Here is an 18,109-nt window from a genome sequence, read left to right on the forward strand (position 1 = left end):
GAAATGACTCAGCAAGCAAGGAATACATTTAATTACTGAAATATAAAGTTCAAGAGCTCAGCCCTACTGCAAATTTATAATTGCATTTATCCCATATAATATAAACACGATTTTCTGCTTAGCTGATTGTCCTCAGTATTTTCTTTGCCTAGAGCAAAAAAAAAAATGCACCTTGAATTTGTTTATTGTTTTCTGAGCCTTAAGTTATGACTAACTAGTATTTTGGCTTTCATCAGTTCAAAGCACAATTTTTAAAATATTGGAAGACATCAAAGATATTTGCACTTTGGAATGGCACAGAATGTGTATTAATGAGAGTTGTGCTTACAACCCCTACATGAGTTATAAAAAAAAAAGTCACATTTTATCTCTGACTTACAGTTCTATTAAAATCACATATATATCTGATCCCAGAAAAACCGCAAGGACCAGACTCTCTGTTAATGGAAACTGGTAGCAGTGCAGCTCTGTTCCCTTCACTGAGGTTCTCCACAACAGTTGAGACTCTCTGAATGATGAAAACAGAAACAGTTGGATTCTTTACCCATTCTTCCTTAATTGCCTGCTTTACTGAAGCATTTTGGGCCATTCCTTTGCTTGATGCTGCATCAATGGCTTGCTTTCAGAACATGTGGGTAATTCCTAAAACTTGCTCTGTTGAGAAGCTCAGTATGGGTCTTAAAACAGTTTGACTCTAATCTCATTCCAAAGATGAGGAGGAGGGATTTCATAATGTAATTGAAATAATATCAGTACAAGTCCAGAAAGGATTACTGTGTCCAGATGAAAAGAAACAGTAGCAGAACTCTTAATTTCAATTGAGAAGACTGACTATGCCAGGATTATGTCATTACTCTCTAGGCATGCTACTACACAGCCGCCATGGAATAAAATGACATCCAGTGTCAGTGGGTGATGCCTGGCTGGGTGATGCAAGACCAGGAAGAGTTTGTCAAACCTACATAAAGGGATCAGAGTGATGAAAAACTAAGTCAGCGGAAGCCTCTGAAGCGATCATTAGGAAAAACTGGATAAATACCACCGTTCCAAACACACATGGCTGAGGGCAAGATTCAGAAAAATAAATGCTGGCAGCCAGCTCTGTCACACCCTGCCCTAGTAACCCAGTCTTACCGTGCTGAAACAGAACCCGCAGCACGATTCATACCTTGGGAAGGTATGTTTGATCGTAGCAAGCTGTGTCACTAAACCATTGCTGTTCTGTTTCATCATACTTGATTTGCATCCTCACTCTAAAGGCTGTTTCACCAGGCAGCACCCGTATTGTCTGCAGCACTCTCAAAGGGACAGCCTGTGCCAACGGAGGTGTCACTCATCCAGAAATCAGGAGACCTGTGTTCTCCACGAAGCTGTCCTGCAGAGCAGGTCTGTGACCTGAGAAAGTTGTTTTCACCTCTGGGTCATTCCCCAACCCAGCATCCCTTGCCTGTCTTTCTCACTTGCACCATAAGCCCTTTGGCTCAGGGTGATCGCATCCAACACGTTTGTACAGAAAGTAACGCAGATCTCAGCTGGGCCTCTGCGTGGTACCACAATACAATAATGAGATGACCTTAAGAGTGTGCTGAGAGACAGCAGCCATATCCGATAGCCTAGTTCCTGACTGCTGGGTGCTCCAGGGGAAACTGGTGTGCTCAACACAAGGACTCACAGAATCACAGAATCAGCCAGGTTGGAAGAGACCTCAGGGATCATCGAGTCCAACCGTTGCCCTGACACCACCCTGTCAACTAGACCATGGCACTAAGTGCCATGTCCAGTCTTTTCTTAAACACGTCCAGAGATGATGACTCCACCACCTCCTTGGGCAGCCCATTCCAATGTCTAATAACCCTTTCTGAAAAGAAATGCTTCCTAATGTCCAACCTGAACCTCCCCTGGCGAAGATTGAGGCTGTGTCTTCTTGTCCTATCGCTAGTTGCCTGGGAGAAGAGGCCAACTCCCACTTCACTACAACCTCCCTTCAGGTAGTTGTAGACTGCAATAAGGTCACCTCTGAGCCTCCTCTTCTCCAGGCTAAACAACCCCAGCTCCCTCAGCCGTTCCTCGTAGGTCAGACCCTCCAGACCCTTCACCAGCTTGGTCGCCCTCCTCTGGACTCGCTCCAACACCTCAACATCTTTCTTGAAGTGCGGGGCCCAGAAATGGACACAGTACTCAAGGTGCGGCCTCACCAGTGCCGAGTACAGAGGGACGATCACTTCCCTAGACCGGCTGGCTACACTATTCCTAATAGAGGCCAGGATGCTATTGGCCTTCTTGGCCACCTGGGCACACTGCTGGCTCATGTTTAGCCGGCTGTCGATCAGCACCCCCAGGTCTCTTTCCACCGGGCCACTTTCTAACCACTCTTCCCCCAGACTGTAGAGCTGCATGGGGTTGTTGTGGCCGAAGTGTAAGACCCGGCACTTGTTCCTGTTGAACCTCATGCCGTTGGTCTCGGCCCATCTATCTGACCTGTCCAGATCCCTCTGTAGGGCCTTCCTACCCTCCAGCAGATCGACACTCCCACCCAACTTGGTGTCATCTGCAAATTTACTGAGGGTGCACTCAATCCCTACGTCTAGATCATCTATAAAGATATTGAACAGCACCGGCCCCAGAACTGAGCCCTGGGGAACACCGCTAGTGACCGGCCGCCAGTTGGACTTTGCCCCATTCACCACCACTCTCTGGGCTCGGCCATCCAGCCAGTTTTTAACCCATCGAAGAGTCCACCCATCCAAGCCCCGGGCAGCCAGTTTGTCTAGGAGGATGCTGTGGGAGACTCGATATTGCATTTCCCACCCAGTGCCTGGATCACCAGCAAGCAGAAAGCTGTAGGCTCGCTGCTGTTGTAGTGACTGATACCTGCATGCCAGGGCTGTGGGGGGAAAGCAGGCTCCTGCAGGCTCTGCAGCCTCTGTCTTTCCAAGCTGTAACTCAGTCCACCCCACACCTCACTTGTAATCCGTTATGAGGACACTGAAGAAGTACTACCTCCTTTGTGCATCCTTCCCTGGTGCTTCAGCCACCAGCACAGACCCAGGACCAAGCCAAGCACCACAGCTTTACATGCAGGAAACACCATGGTTCGGGGGGCTCATAAGCACTACATAGCCACTTCTGAGGGAAGGATTATAAATCTGGGGGTTGTCCTGCTGCAGGGAAGTCCTGAAGCAAACTCCACTAGGCTGCTGTGAAAGCAGGCTAGCAGAGGTGGTAGCCCCAATATCAGAAATGCTGAGACAAGATAACCTGTGTACAGCGGGGCAGTGATGGCTGTGTTGAGGAGACTCTCTGAGAAGCCTTCTGCTTCTCTGGCCGTCACATGTGAACATCATCATTCCTGAAAGCACTCGTTTTAGCCTGAGTGGAGACTTGAGGTTCTGGTTCTGTGCTGCTTACCAGAGGGGATCTTCAAAGTCATGTTAGTGGAAATTTTGGAGTGAAGTATCTGGCTTTTTAAGCCATTTTATATGTAATTTGTTGCAGAAGTAGAAGAGTTTAACAGCTTTATGTGCTGGCAAAAGGGTATGTCACAACCCTTCAGGCATACGATGCAAAGGAAATACATTACACACAGTGAGCATTAAATCATGGAAAGAAATCCGCCCATTCAGAAATTCCAGGGCTTACGGTTTTGATCCTTAAATCATTCACATAAGACTCTGAGTGATAGCTAAGGCGATAGGGATTTTTCTTGAGAACAGGAAAATTAATGTCAGGATCAGACCCAGAATGATAACGTGCAAAATCATTACTACTACTCTATCAGTAGTCCTAAACTAAAAGTAAAAGTGAGGATTTTTCTATAGGATGTGACAGAGCCAAGCTTGCTGCAATACCAGTCAAAAGAGACTGTTTTCGCCGTGTGAAGCTATGTGACAAAACCAACAGCAGTTCTCAAGCAGGTAAGGTGAGCCAAGTAAGGAGGGTTATTTCCTCCTGGTGCAGCTGCTAACGCCTATTCCCTTTTTCCATCCAGTTCACATTCAGGAAAACCTCTTCGGTTTACATCATCCCATAGCTGAATTTCTGCAGTCTTTTGTGCTTCCACAGAATACAGGAGACAGCAGATAGCAGAATGATTACTGGATGGGACTGCCTTAAAGACTTGCAAAGTACTGATGCTAACAGGACTTTCAAGCTTAGGTGATAATAGTGGAACTATCTATGGCTGTGGTGGCCTCTTATGAAGGCAGGCATAAGTTCACCATTTTAAATATCAGCATCCTGCCAAAGCCATCCTGCCATCCCCGGGAAATATGGGGTGGATGCCTTGAGGCAAGGCAGACCTTAAAGAAGGAGGTCTTCTCCCCCTGGGAAAAAATTCTCCAGAATTTTTGTTTTGCACCCTGACTGAAGTTCTTTGAGGTTCAAATGGATTTCAGGAGGACCACAGACCTCTGTATTAGCATTGGGCTTCATTGCCTTCCCCTCAGTCTGCTGGAACTGAACTACCAAGAGCTTCCTCATGCCAGTGTGATGCACTGGCCCTCCAAACGGTTGGCTCAAAGAGAGAGTGCAGTTTCTGGCTCTGCCACTGCTACGGACTAGCAGAACTGGAGGAGGAAGAGAAGCTTACCCATAGCTTTCTTGTCTGGATTACTTCTGTTCTTCCCATGTTTCCACCAGCATGTGATGTCATGAGGCTATCAGGGCCCAAAGCGCACTGACAGGCTCTGGACTGGCACATGTCTGTATTCCTTCCACACTGAACAGACAGTACAATCTGGCCCAAGACCCTCTAATAGTGACTATAGCAAAGCATCTGCATCACTGTTTCAAGTAACTATGACAAGATTTTTTTATCCAAATTCAAAAAACCCTCTTCCATTAAAATCTCATTTTGACAATGTGGTTGCATTAGCCTGACAAATTAGTCCCATTAACTCATGTCACAGATGACCCTAAGAGTTAGGGTTCAGTAAATGGATTTTCTTATTGCTGCAGCAGTGAAAATTGCATAAATTGAAATAATACAATATAGTAACTTCACATCCTAACATTCTCACACCAGAAAATAAAGTGAACAAAGACATTTGAATCCAATCACACACACTAAGTAAAAATCATAGACATGGGAACACTATAGGGCATTAAAGAGGCAGTTCCATCCAGCTCATCTTGAGTGCCTTTGCTTTGAGCCCATGAGCCGTTAGTACAATTTAAAGCAATCTAATTTTTGTTGGGGAGACTGGACAAGTACATATGTACATGAGGTTGTGAGATAGATTCACACCAAATACAGTGTTGAGCAGTGTTTTGCACTCAGAGAGACAGTCGCAAAATAAACTGCACCTGTGTGAACCACCAAAATGAGATGTCACTCATGACTGAGCGTAAGGGGTGGATAAGATGTGTTCACTGCAGGGGCTTTTGCTTTCATTCCCTTCATCACTGGTGACTCCATAAGCCTTTAAACATCCTTAGGTTTTCTGACAACAGAGGGAGATTTATTGGCCTTAAAACAACCTAATTCGTTTATCTTAGACATCTGTGTTGGAGTGGGACCAATCACACTCTGGTGGTGCTTATCTCTTCATTGTCTAAAAAGAAAGCTTTCATGACTGCTGCAAACTAGCTGTCTTAAATATTAGACGTCCAGCATTACTTAAAGTGAATTCCAGACTCATGCATCTTAGATGAGTGCCAAAAATTAAATTATATGTAGAATCCCTATCACTCGTGCCCCATCTTGAGTTTTACTTCCCCCAGTCCCATGTACTAGTCCCAGTACTAGTTCACCACTTTACCAGCACTCATCTTGCAGCTTTCTTCAAATACCCCACCAGCTATGGGGAAACAATTGCAGTTACGATCATATGACACCATTTCATTTGACAGAAGAGGATGCAGCACACTACTAAAATGGATTGTTAAAAAAAAATACTGGCCAACAGAGTGTGCCTGTTGGCATTCACAAAATGACATGGCTTTTCGTGACTTAAAGTATTGTCTTGACAAGCCAAAAACTCGAGCACTTCAAAGGGAGCATTAACAAAGTGAAATTTGTGACAAAAGACTTTGTCAATAACATCCCTGGGAAACTGATGTAAAGGATGGCTGCGGCAGGTCTTCTGTACCTTGTGATTCATGCTTCACCTAATCTTACTTCTTACTCCTGCAGTCTCTTCCAAAGCAGCAAACAAAGCAGGATTTCAGTTCAGTCTCAGAAAGCTGACTGTCTCACAGGTGCCTGGCAAAGGAACACGGGGCTAAGCCGTGTTATGGGTTACACATTCTGACCATGGGCAACGTGCCAGTTTCTGTTTCCTTCCAGGTGTGGAGAACTTCAAGAACTAGTTGGCTAGTGGGACTTGAAGCATCAAAAATCAGTAACACTTTATTATATGCAGACTGGATTCAGTAAGGCAAAAGGAATCAACAGATTTGCCTTCATCAGATGTTAATTATAAGTAACATTTACACTTATCTCTCTGCTTTCATGTGTTAAAAATAGTCTTGCTTGTGAATAATGGTCTCTGCTGTGACACAGCAATCTGTCCTAACTGTGCTTTGCCAAGGAACAAAATGTGACCCAAATTGCCCATGGCCTGTCAGTCAGGACAGATTTTCTTTTTACAGTGTAAACTGTAAAGAATTCCTTATAGCTATTGGATAACAGATGAGAACAGACAGGGTGGTTTTACCAGTGTTTTCCCTAATCTTCCTATTTCTCTCAGCAACAAATAAGTGGTTGCTGACTTCTAATAACAGACATAGCACTCTTCCTTATTAGCTTCACTCAATGGGCAAGAGAGCTGCAGGACTGGCGATGGACTACTGTCGTTAGTGGGGGAATATGGGATGTATCTGAATAAGCATATTATTTGAGATCAGGTGAGCCTTTTGAAGAGAATCATAAAAACACTCCAGCTGACCGTGCTTTGGTTCACACTGCAGAGCGATCTCAGGCTGCACAAACTGGTTTACTTGATTGATAGGTAATGAAACTGGAAGACGTGCATTAGCAGTATATCTACTGTGCTCCAGGCACTAATGGTTGTTCGGAACATGGGACTGAACTAGTCTAAAGAACAGACCCCCAAAATATATACAGCATGGGCATGGAGTCCTTAGAATTGTTTCCTTCCAGAGATCCAGTCTTGCTGTGCTTCCCTGCTCGCTTATGCAAACGTAGCACTGGCGCCCTTGGAAGCCTGCGGGAGATCTTACCTGGACCAGCAAGTAAAGAGCCCACAAAGGAAGAGCATGGAAATGTTCACCCAACGCAGGGAGTGGCTTCACAGTTTCTAAACACAATTGTTAAAAAATAACGGCAGAAGTTTGAGAAAATGGTGAGATTACCTTAAAACAATGATACTAAGGTGCATTTGGGACTCATTTAGAAAAAAATAATGCAATTTTAAGTTTCAAACTTACCTGAGTTTCTTCTTCACTGAAGCTGTCAAAGCTTTTAGGGGCATTAGATAATATTTCCAAGGCTTTCTCTACAGCTCTGGATATGAAGAATTTATTTTTAAAAAATAGATGAAGTTTTGAAACAATCACACAGTTTCAGAATTTAAGATGACCTGTAAATACTAGGATATTCACAGCAAAACTCCAGGAAACGCTAATACTGAAATCCCTTCTGGTTTTAGCAAAAATCAGTGTCCTGCTCTTGCCCAAATTTGAAGCATTTAATGCATCTAAACATGTAAATCTAGCTGCACGTAACTGAGAAGATTCTGTTGCTGTCTTTTGTCAACATTGTTCTTTCCTAGCAATTTCCCTGTCAAAGCTTTTGTAGTATTATGATTACCATCATTTACTTTCCTTCATTTAACTTGCACAGTTAATGGAATTATATGTACCCTACATGACTGCACAAGGAGCTATATAATTAGCAAGCCGGTTGAAACACATTTGAAAAATAAACTTTGTTGCAATGACTGCTTGTCTTCAAGGGTTTTTAAAAGCTCCACTATAAGACAGATAATTTTTGTGCCTATTCCAGTTAACACAAGAGGTCCTGTGCAGATTTCAGGAATGTTGTGCTGTTGGCTTCCTGGCCTACGTGTGCTGCTTTTTGAATGGAAAAACATTTATTTTAGAGAGAACAGGGTTCCATGGCTAAAACGCTAACTCCTCGGGATTTGGGAAAGCACAGTTACCTCTCTGTTCAACCTGTGTGATGCTGGCCAGCCACTCTAATCAGACCACTAACTACAGGTGCCTATGCAGATGTCACTGGGCTAACAATACTACGTTTTTTTTTAAATGTATGGCAGTTTAAGGAAAGGACAGCTGACCAAAGCAGGGCTCCTGCTACTCAGTGCTGCCAAATAAGCTGTTCTTTGCCTAGCCAAGGGGGACGAGTCACAATGATGATGTAGGACGCCTGAGATGTGGGTCTTCAGTTCCTTTGAGGCCCTCAGCCCTTGTCTCCAACAGGACAAACACTTGTCAACACATCAGGAATACGATGCATTGCATACTCTCCCAACGGCCGCCCGAGGCAGAGTAGGACTCCTTTCCCCTCCTCTGATGTGTCATCCACGTGTTGTTTGGTTCCCAGGGTTGCAGCAGCCTCCAGAACTCACTGTTAGTATTCAAGCCAAGTTCCAGCTGTGGTTGAAGGACTTTCTAGGGCAAATGGACACTAAATCAATACCATGAAAAAAGGAAATGTAATGCTTGTAAAGCATGGAAAGTCATCCTAATTCTGTCAGTGGCCAGAATGACATAGGATAATCATTTCGCCAGCATGCTTTCAGTGCAGCTGTTGTGCTGAAAGGAAAGAGAGCTGAGCACGTTCTTATCTTTCTCCAGCCATGTTTTGCAGATGACAAGCTGGGAGAACAAACACCTTTTTCTAATTGTTTTAAATGCTGTTAGAAAACAAGACATATTCAATGCTAAGCAAAGATAAAAACCAATAACGAAGGCCCCAAAAGGCAGGCTTCCTAGGACACTGCTTTGCATGCCTCTTTCTGCAAAGGTGTTTCAAGGTATACATTGTAGGAGTGATTCAGCAGACCTTGTATAAGAACATTTAGTGTCCAGCTTGTGTCATGAATGGCCATGTCTTTAACATGCAACCCAGCATCCATTTTCTGTATGTTTAGCAGCCTCTGAGGCAGCAGTAGCATGCAGGGTCTGATGTGTGCCCACTCCACAACCTCCCTGCTTAAAAGGATGCAGTTTTGGTGGTGTGGGCAGCTGGCTGGACAAGTCCTCTTCAAAGGACAGTCTGGAAAACCGCACCTGTGCTCTTAGAATTATGCATGTGGTTAAATGCTTTGTTGAATGGAGGCCTAAATGAACATATCATTGACTATTAACAGACATCAGTTGGACATGCTTTGTCTCTTCAGAGGATTTTTGAATTATTCCTTTTGCAAGTTGGTACTTAGGTTTCAAATCAAAAAACTTGTCAAGTCCGAGCTTCCTTGACAACCTCAGCTCACAGAAAGCAAAGTCTTCAGTACACTCTTGACCGGAGATCCTGGCTTTCACCAGTGGTTTCTGTAAAGCTGCCTTTGGGTTATTTAGTGACTATGATTGGAGGCCCCCATGCAAAATTTAATTAGATTAATGAATCATCCACTGGCAGTTAGAAATCCATTCCTGAACTGATGTATCATAGAATCATAGAATCATTTAGGTTGTAAAAGAGCTTTAAGATAATCTCAAGTCGAACCGTTAACCTAACACTGCCAAGTCCACCACTAAGCCATGTCCCTAAGCACCACATCTATACATCTTATAAATACCTCCAGGGATGGTGACTCCACCACTTCTCTGGGCAGCCTGTTCCACTGCTTGTCAACCCTTTCAGTGAAGAAACTTTTCCTGATATCCAGTCTAAACCTCCTCTGACACAACTTGAGGCTGTTTCCTCTTGTCCTGGGAGAAGAGACCAACACCTGCCTCGCTACAACCTCCTTTCAGGTAGTTGTAGGCAGCGATAAGGTCTCCCCTCAGCCTCCTTTTCTCCAGGATAAACAACCCCAGTTCTCTCAGCTGTTCCTCATAAGGCTTGTGTTCTAGACCCTTCACCAGCTTTGTTGCCCTTCTTTGGACATACTCCGTCACCTCAATGTCTTTTTTCCAGTGAAGGGCCCAAAACTGAACACAGTATTCAAGGTGCAGCCTCACCAGTGCCGAGTACAGGGGGACGATCACTTCCCTAGTCCTGCTGGCCACACTATTTCTGATACAAGCCAGGATGCTCTTGGTCGTCTTGGCCACCTGGGCACACTGCTGGCTCATATTCAGCCGGCCATCGACCAACACCCCCAGGTCCTTTTCCACCAGGCAGCTTTCCAGCCACTCTTCCCCAAGCCTGTAGTGTTGCATGGAGTTGTTGTGACCCAAGTGCAGGACCTGACACTTGGCCTTGTTGAACCTCATACAGTTGGCCTTGGCCCATCGATCCAGCCTGTCCAAATCCCTCTGCAGAGCCTTCCTACCCTCAAGCAGATCAACACTCCCGCCCAACTTGGTGTTGTCTACAAACTTACTGAGGGTGTACTCGATCCCTTCATCCAGATCATTGATAAAGATATTGAACAGAACTGACACCAACACTGAGCCCTGGGAAACACCACTTGTGACTGGCCACCAAGTGGATGTAACTTCATTCACTACAACTCTTTGGGCCTTTCCATCCAACCATTTTTTTACCCAGCAAAGCGTATGCCCATCCAAGCCGTGAGCAGCCAGTTTCTCCAGGAAAATGCTGTGGGAAATGGTGTCAAAGGCTTTACTGAAGTCTAGGTACACAGCATCCGTAGCCTTTCCCTCATCCAGTAAGCAGGTCACCTTGTCATAGAAGGAGATACGGTTAGTCAAGCAGGACCTGCCTTTCATAAACCCCTGCTGACTGGGCCTGATTGCCTAGTTGTCCTGTACGTGCCCCGTGATAGCACTCAGGATGATCTGCTCCGTAACCTTCACCGGCACCAAGGTCAGACTGACAGGCCTGTAGTTCCCCAGATCCTCCTTCAAGCCCTTCTTGTAGGTGGGCATCACAATTACTAACCTCCAGTCACTTGGGACCTACTGGGTTAGCCACGACTGCTGATAAATGATGGAAAGCGGCTTGGTGAGCACTTCCACCAGCTCCCTTAATACCCTTGGGTGGATCCCATGCGGCCCCATAGACTTGTGTGTGTCTAAGTGGTGTACCAGGTTGCTAACCATTTCCCCTTGGATTATGGGGGCTTCATTCTGCTCCCTGTCCCTGTTTTCCAGCTCAGGGGGCTGGGTGCGCGGAGAACAACTGGTCTTACTACTAAAGACTGAGTCAAAGAAGGCATTAAGCACCTCAGCCTTTTCCCCAGCCTTTGTCACTATGTTTCTCCCCACATCACATAAAGGATGGAGATTCTCTTTAGCCCTCCTTTTGTTCTTAATGTATTTATAGAAACATTTTTTATTGTCTTTTTATAGAATCTTTTTAAATTGTCTTTTATGGCTGTACGGTATCGTTCAAATACCACCATTTTGAGTAGCACCTAAAGGCTCTCAAGCCCTGATCAACTTCAGGGAGCTTTCTGAGTAGGAAAAAAAAATCCAAAAAAGCACAAGAGCATCCATGAGGAAGGCTGAATGACAGCTTCATATGTATCCACAATTTGAAGATCAAAGGACTGTCTGATTTTCCTTAGTAACATCAAGGATTAATTTGGTCTAATCTGTTAAATACAATACTTTCAGCCACAGTTATATTTTAAGCCATGTTTTCACATGCTGGCAGCAAATGTGTGTCTGTCTCTGTAGACATGATTTTGATAGTAGCAGGGGTTTGTGTGTGCCAAGATGAATTTTGAAGCAACTTCTCCCTCAACATACATACTTTATGCAGTGTGGGCAGTGGCTAGGGTATAGCCCCAGGACCCAGGAGAGCTGGATCTAATCTGGGCTCTGTCATTGACTTGCCAAGTGACCAGATACAAGACTATTTTCCTGCTTACAAGCTGGGATGATAGCAATTAGAAAGGGTGAATGCAGAACGTTGTATAATGGTTCGGTATTGGTATCACCATTTCTAGACCACGTCCTCCACAGTCCATGATTGGGGCCTATAAGCATTACAAAGTCAGTAAAGGTAACACTGTAAAGGTACATTACAAGGCTATTTATTGCATCAGCTGATATACACTAGACCTGAGTACGGAAGCAAGTAAGTGAGGAAGGAAAAGCTTTGTTGCAAGTAGTTACGCATATTAAGGGCAATATGCAAAGGATTTGATAAATGCATCCTCATTTCTGGTTTTATTTTTAATTTTCTGGATGACATTTTCATTTGTAACAGATAATGTCTTGAGCATCTGCCTATGACAACACACAGGCAGCATTTCAGAGCTGTTCTCAATTGCATTTGGATACGTCAGAGAATTTGTAAGAGCTTCATTTCTCTCCACCTGCCAGGAGAGAGTGGAATCATGGCACTCTTCCAATGCTAAATACATTTCCTGGTAGCCAGATTCACTTTGTATAAACCAAAGAGGACTGTCTGGGTTAGACCCAAGACTGAGGTCATGTAGGAGATCAGAAGCAGTCTCTGCAGCACTGAGCATCTCATGTATGATTTGATAAAGGCTCAATGTTCAGAAGAAATATTTGGAAGTAAGATTCTAGAGAAATCTGCCAGGTGGGTGATGAAGCAGATTTGCTGGTCCCCAGCCAGTCACCTCAGTTAGAGATTCAGTAAAGAGGATCTGGGGAAGTGAAGCATGCTAACAAGGTCTCTCATTTCAGCTTACAAGGAAAAGATGAAGGAGCTGTCCATGCTCTCTCTGATCTGCTCCTGTTTTTACCCTGAACCTCGCAACATGAACATCTATAAATATGATGGTGAGTGACTTTTACTGGAAATCATCCTGCAGGTGAGATGATGTGCTAGTGCTGGGAAATGAATCATTTCACCATCTCAGTCCATAGTGTTAGTGGATGTTTTGCTGATTTAACAATTCATTTGCTGGTTTTTGGGTATTACCTTCTATTGGTGGTATATTACCCGTGATTGCTGGATATTGTTCCTAATAGCAACTAACTAAAGTCTTAAAGCTAGCCCTCTCATACTGAGCTGTACTTTTCCTACTACCCATTTGAGAATTACAGCTCTTCACAGCTGACATAATTCCCAAGGAAACGAATAAAAGATGAAAGCACGCTTTAAAAATTAAACAGGGCACTGCTCGCAGGGGGTGTGAAATGAGACAGAACCCCAATAAGCTTCTAAAACTGCTGTAAATTTTTATCTTTATGAGATTAAGGTATAATTAAGCTGTTACAGATAAAATGGAATGTACTTCTCCTGAGAACAGTTTTCAGCCCATAATCTGCCATTGTATTTAAAATGCCCAAGGCAAAGATGCTAAACCTTTTGTCTGTGCTTCTGATCCTACACTAACGTCTGTGCTGCTTCTCTTCTCGATACCACTGAGCTATTGAAGGGCTTACTATTTCTTACTTTGTTGTGCAGACATGGAAGTGAAACAAATCAACAAACGTGCCTCGGGCCAGGCCTTTGAACTGATCCTAAAGCCGCCATCTCCGGTCTCAGAAGCACCACGAACTTTAGCTTCTCCAAAGAAGAAAGAACTCTCCCTTGAGGAGATCCAGAAAAAGCTGGAGGCTGCAGAGGAGAGGAGAAAGGTACCTTTCCTTAAAAAAAATGCTAGTAATTAGACATGACTTAATGTACAGAATAACAGTCAAGTTTTCTGTGCATTGATATGTTTTCCATTGACATCACTGACTCACAGTGCCTTGCGTGGACAAAAATTATTAACATGTTCAAACAAACAAATGAGTTTATTTTCTCTCAGCAGCTTGCAAACAAATCTCAATGGTTTTGATGCTTGGGAAGTAGGCGTCACAAGATGCAGATAGCTTTGGACAGGAGACCCATGTGGGTTCAAATAGGCATGCTTACTGTATGAGTGTAAGTGGTTCATTCAGAGCATCTGTAATAGTTGCTGAAAACCAGTGCAGTTCTTCTGGTGTCTTAAGTTTAAGAGACGGATGTGCAATTCAAACAGCTAGCGTATGGGCTACCAGATCTTGACTCCGTGTAGTGCCTATGGAAATTACTCACAAGGCCTGCCTGAGGCAGCTAAAATGTCTTATTTATGCAGTATGGAGGCATGTTGGCCCTGAATAAAGAGTGTTCCGGATCATTCACCACACACTTGAATGAAGATGCTTGCATAGCACAGCGACTAAGAGAGGCATTTCTAGCAGACAGTCTCAGTAGTGCTGGAAGTTGGCCTTGTAGGGTTATCTACAGACTAAGTCTTCCCTTCTTTATGACCTTACCCATAATGGTACAACCCTGTTTCATAATCGGTAAGTTTGTCATGTAGGGTTTGGAAGGGTTGTTATACCTTCTTCACAAAGGTTAGCACAAATGCAGGGTCCATGCAGCAGGAGGTCCACATTAACTGTTTATTTGCTTTTCATCATGACTGATGTGTTGGAGAGGTCTTTATTTGTTCTAAGTCAGAGGTAGCTCAGATTGCCTTTTTTTTTTTTTTTCAGAAGATAGAAGGCCAAATTCCAGATCAGATAAGTTGGAGGATGACAGGAAAAGTCAATGAGACACTCACCCTTGCCAGCCTGAATTGACAGTCTGAAAATTATCAGTGTTCTGTATGGGCCCAGTGTTTATGCTGTGTTGCACCATTTCAGGAAAGTCATGGCTGGCTGCAGTGGCCACAGAGAACTCAAGATGTGGTAATATATTGTCCTGGTTAGTCCATGTTTCCTTTTGCTATGGCACAAAAGGAGAGCCACAGAATCCAGAGAAGCCTCAGGAGCCATAAAAGGAATTTCTGTGTCCTTCAGCCAGGCCATCAATCCTATTTTGTGGCAAATCTGCCTGCACCAGTTAACTTGGAGTTAGAAACTCCTCCCACCCGCTCATGGAGTCCCTGGTAGGGGATATCTGAAAATGAAACAAGCTTAGATGTCTCTAAGCCTTTCATTTATCTCTTGAACAAAATGATTTGTTACTAAAACTGACATTTACAGAATTGTTTCCAGATATGAACAAAAAAGGTATACAGAAGTCCAGGGACAGCAGATATGCCACAAATTCTTGCCTTGCAAGAGAGGTCAAGGACAACAGAAAGGGCTTCTTCAAATACATTGCAGGTAAAGCCAACACTAGAGGCAATGTAGGCCCACTGATGAATGAGGTGGGGGCCCTGGAGACAGAGGATAAAAAGAAGGCGGAGTTACTGAATGCCTTCTTTGCCTCTGTCTATACTGCTGGAGGCTGTCCTGAGGAGCCCCGGACCTCTGAGGCCCCAGAAGAAGTCAGGATAGAGGAGGAATCTGTCTTGGTAGATGAGGGCTGGGTCAGGGACCAATTAAGCAATCTGGACGTCCATAAATCCATGGGCCCTGATGGGATGCACCCGAGGGTGCTGAGGGAGCTGGCGGAAGTCATTGCTAAGCCACTCTCCATCATCTTTACTAAGTCGTGGGCAACAGGAGAGGTGCCTGAGGACTGGAGAAAAGCGAATGTCACTCCAGTCTTCAAAAAGGGCAAGAAGGAGGACCCTGGTAACTATAGACCGGTCAGCCTCACCTCCATCCCCGGAAAGGTGATGGAACAACTTGTTCTTGATGCTGTCTCTAGGCACATCAAGGATAGGGGGATCATTAGGGGCACTCAGCATGGCTTCACCAAGGGGAAGTCATGCTTAACCAACTTGATAGCCTTTTATGAGGACGTAACCCGGTGGATAGATGATGGTAAAGCTGTGGATGTGGTCTATCTCGATTTCAGTAAAGCGTTTGACACGGTCTCCCACAGCATCCTCGCAGCTAAAGTGAGGAAATGTGGTCTGGATGATCGGGTAGTGAGGTGGATTGTGAACTGGTTAAAGGAAAGAAGCCAGAGAGTGGTGGTCAATGGGACAGAGTCCAGTTGGAGGCCTGTGTCTAGCAGAGTCCCTCAAGGGTCGGTACTGGGACCAGTACTATTCAATATATTCATTAATGACTTGGATGAGGGATTAGAGTGCACTGTCAGCAAGTTCGCTGATGACACAAAACTGGGAGGAGTGGCCGACACAACGGAAGGCTGTGCAGCCATTCAGAGAGACCTGGACAGGCTGGAGAGTTGGGCGGGGAGAAATTTAATGAGATATAACAAGGGCAAGTGTAGAGTCCTGCATCTGGGCAAGAACAACCCCATGTACCAGTACAAGTTGGGGACAGACCTGTTGGAGAGCAGCGTAGGGGAAAGGGAGCTGGGGGTCCTAGTGGACAGCAGGATGACCATGAGCCAGCAGTGTGCCCTTGTGGCCAAGAAGGCCAATGGCATCCTGGGGTGTATTAGAAGGGGTGTGGTTAACAGGTCGAGAGAGGTTCTCCTCCCCCTCTACTCTGCCGTGGTGAGGCCGCATCTGGAATATTGTGTCCAGTTCTGGGCCCCTCAGTTCAAGAAGGACAGGGAACTGCTAGAGAGAGTCCAGCGCAGAGCCACGAAGATGATTAAGGGAGTGGAACATCTCCCTTATGAGGAGAGGCTGAGGGAGCTGGGTCTCTTTAGCTTAGAGAAGAGGAGACTGAGGGGTGACCTCATTAATGTTTATAAATATGGAAAGGGCAAGTGTCAAGAGGATGGAGCCAGGCTCTTCTCAGTGACATCCCTTGACAGGACAAGGGGCAATGGGTGCAAGCTGGAACACAGGAGGTTCCACATAAATATGAGGAAAAACTTCTTTACGGTGAGGGTGACTGAACACTGGAACAGGCTGCCCAGAGAAGTTGTGGAGTCTCCTTCTCTGGAGGCATTCAAAACCCGCCTGGACGCGTTCCTGTGTGATATGGTCTAGGCAGTCCTGCTCCGGCAGGGGGATTGGACTGGATGATCTTTCGAGGTCCCTTCCAATCCCTAACATTCTGTGATTCTGTGATTCTGTGAAATAGCACATGGAGCAGCTCCATTCTCCTTTCACTCCTGTCAGACCAGATCAGGGTCGCTTCCAAGAAACCCAGTGAAGTGATAACACTGATGTATGGTGAGGTGTGAGTCCACTGAAGTCAGTAGATCTGGATTACTGACAGGTCCTTAAAACCTGGCCCTCAGTTTTGATTTGCAGTGAAACCTGACTATTCTGGACCTCTCTAATTTGAACAATTCATTTAGGTGAGTGCTGAAGTGTTGCCACGTTTGCCATTTCTGCCACCTTGCTAACACAATACTCTCTGCTTCTAATGCACACACATTAGCACTGTTGCTTCTTTCAAAGACATACTTCTGCCAGAGTACTTGTTTCAGTAAAATGACATGACTGTATGTGAAAGGAATATGCATTTGCACTAGCAGCTGCCCAGAAGTATGAGCCTTCACGCACCCAAATGATGATATGCCCCAAATACTCCATCTGTGAAGTGCCTCTGTACCAAGTACAAATACTCAAGTAAAGATATGGACACAGAATGAAATGGCAGCAATTAAGAAGCCTGATATTATGCATATACTTAGTGGGAAATATAAATTGAATGTCCCAGAGATTTCATTTCATTGATTTCATTACTGTTCATTTCTTCCTAAAGAAAAACTCATTATGCAATAAACTGGCAATCAGTGATAGCAATACAGACACCTGCCATTTCTTCCCCTTGGTACTGTATTAATTTTGAACGAACATATAACTGAGTTATTTTAATAGACAAGATCCTCCACATTAGTGCTCCAGCAGAAATTGCTGGGAAAGGAACAAGTAACAGAGCAGAAAAATTCATTACCTCACTGTTAAAATCCCTGGTGCTCCCACATCTCAACTATTGCCTTCATTTTGGGCCTGAGAAAGAGTATATTGCAGAGAAGGATAAAAAAGCAATCCGAGGAACAGAACATCTTCTGTAAGAAGATAAATTAAATAGTTCACTTTTCAGCTTGGAAAGAGACAACAGATGGAAGATAAGATAGAAGTCTACAAAGTCATGAACGGTAATGAGAAGATGAATAGGAACAATTACATTCTGTTTCATGCAATCCGAAGGTGAAGAAACACTCAATGAAATCATCAGACAGCAATTTCAAAACAGACAGAGGGAATCACATTTTCATGTATTGTTTGATCAAGCTGTATTTCTTATCACAGACTATTTAGAGATTATTAAAATA

The 18,109-nt window shown here is 44.5% G+C and overlaps 1 protein-coding gene across 1 annotated transcript in view; it reads left to right on the forward strand.

Annotated features, from left to right (window-relative positions):
- STMN2 (stathmin 2) overlaps positions 1-18,109 on the forward strand; it is a 44,135-nt gene that overhangs the window by 15,289 nt on the left and 10,737 nt on the right. The window contains exons 2-3 of the mRNA XM_068396622.1: positions 12,718-12,813; positions 13,445-13,617. Coding sequence (XP_068252723.1) covers positions 12,718-12,813; positions 13,445-13,617 — 269 coding nt within the window. The remainder of the gene's footprint in view (positions 1-12,717; positions 12,814-13,444; positions 13,618-18,109) is intronic.

Source organism: Nyctibius grandis, chromosome 3, assembly GCF_013368605.1.
Source record: "Nyctibius grandis isolate bNycGra1 chromosome 3, bNycGra1.pri, whole genome shotgun sequence".
Classification (NCBI taxonomy): domain Eukaryota; kingdom Metazoa; phylum Chordata; class Aves; order Nyctibiiformes; family Nyctibiidae; genus Nyctibius; species Nyctibius grandis.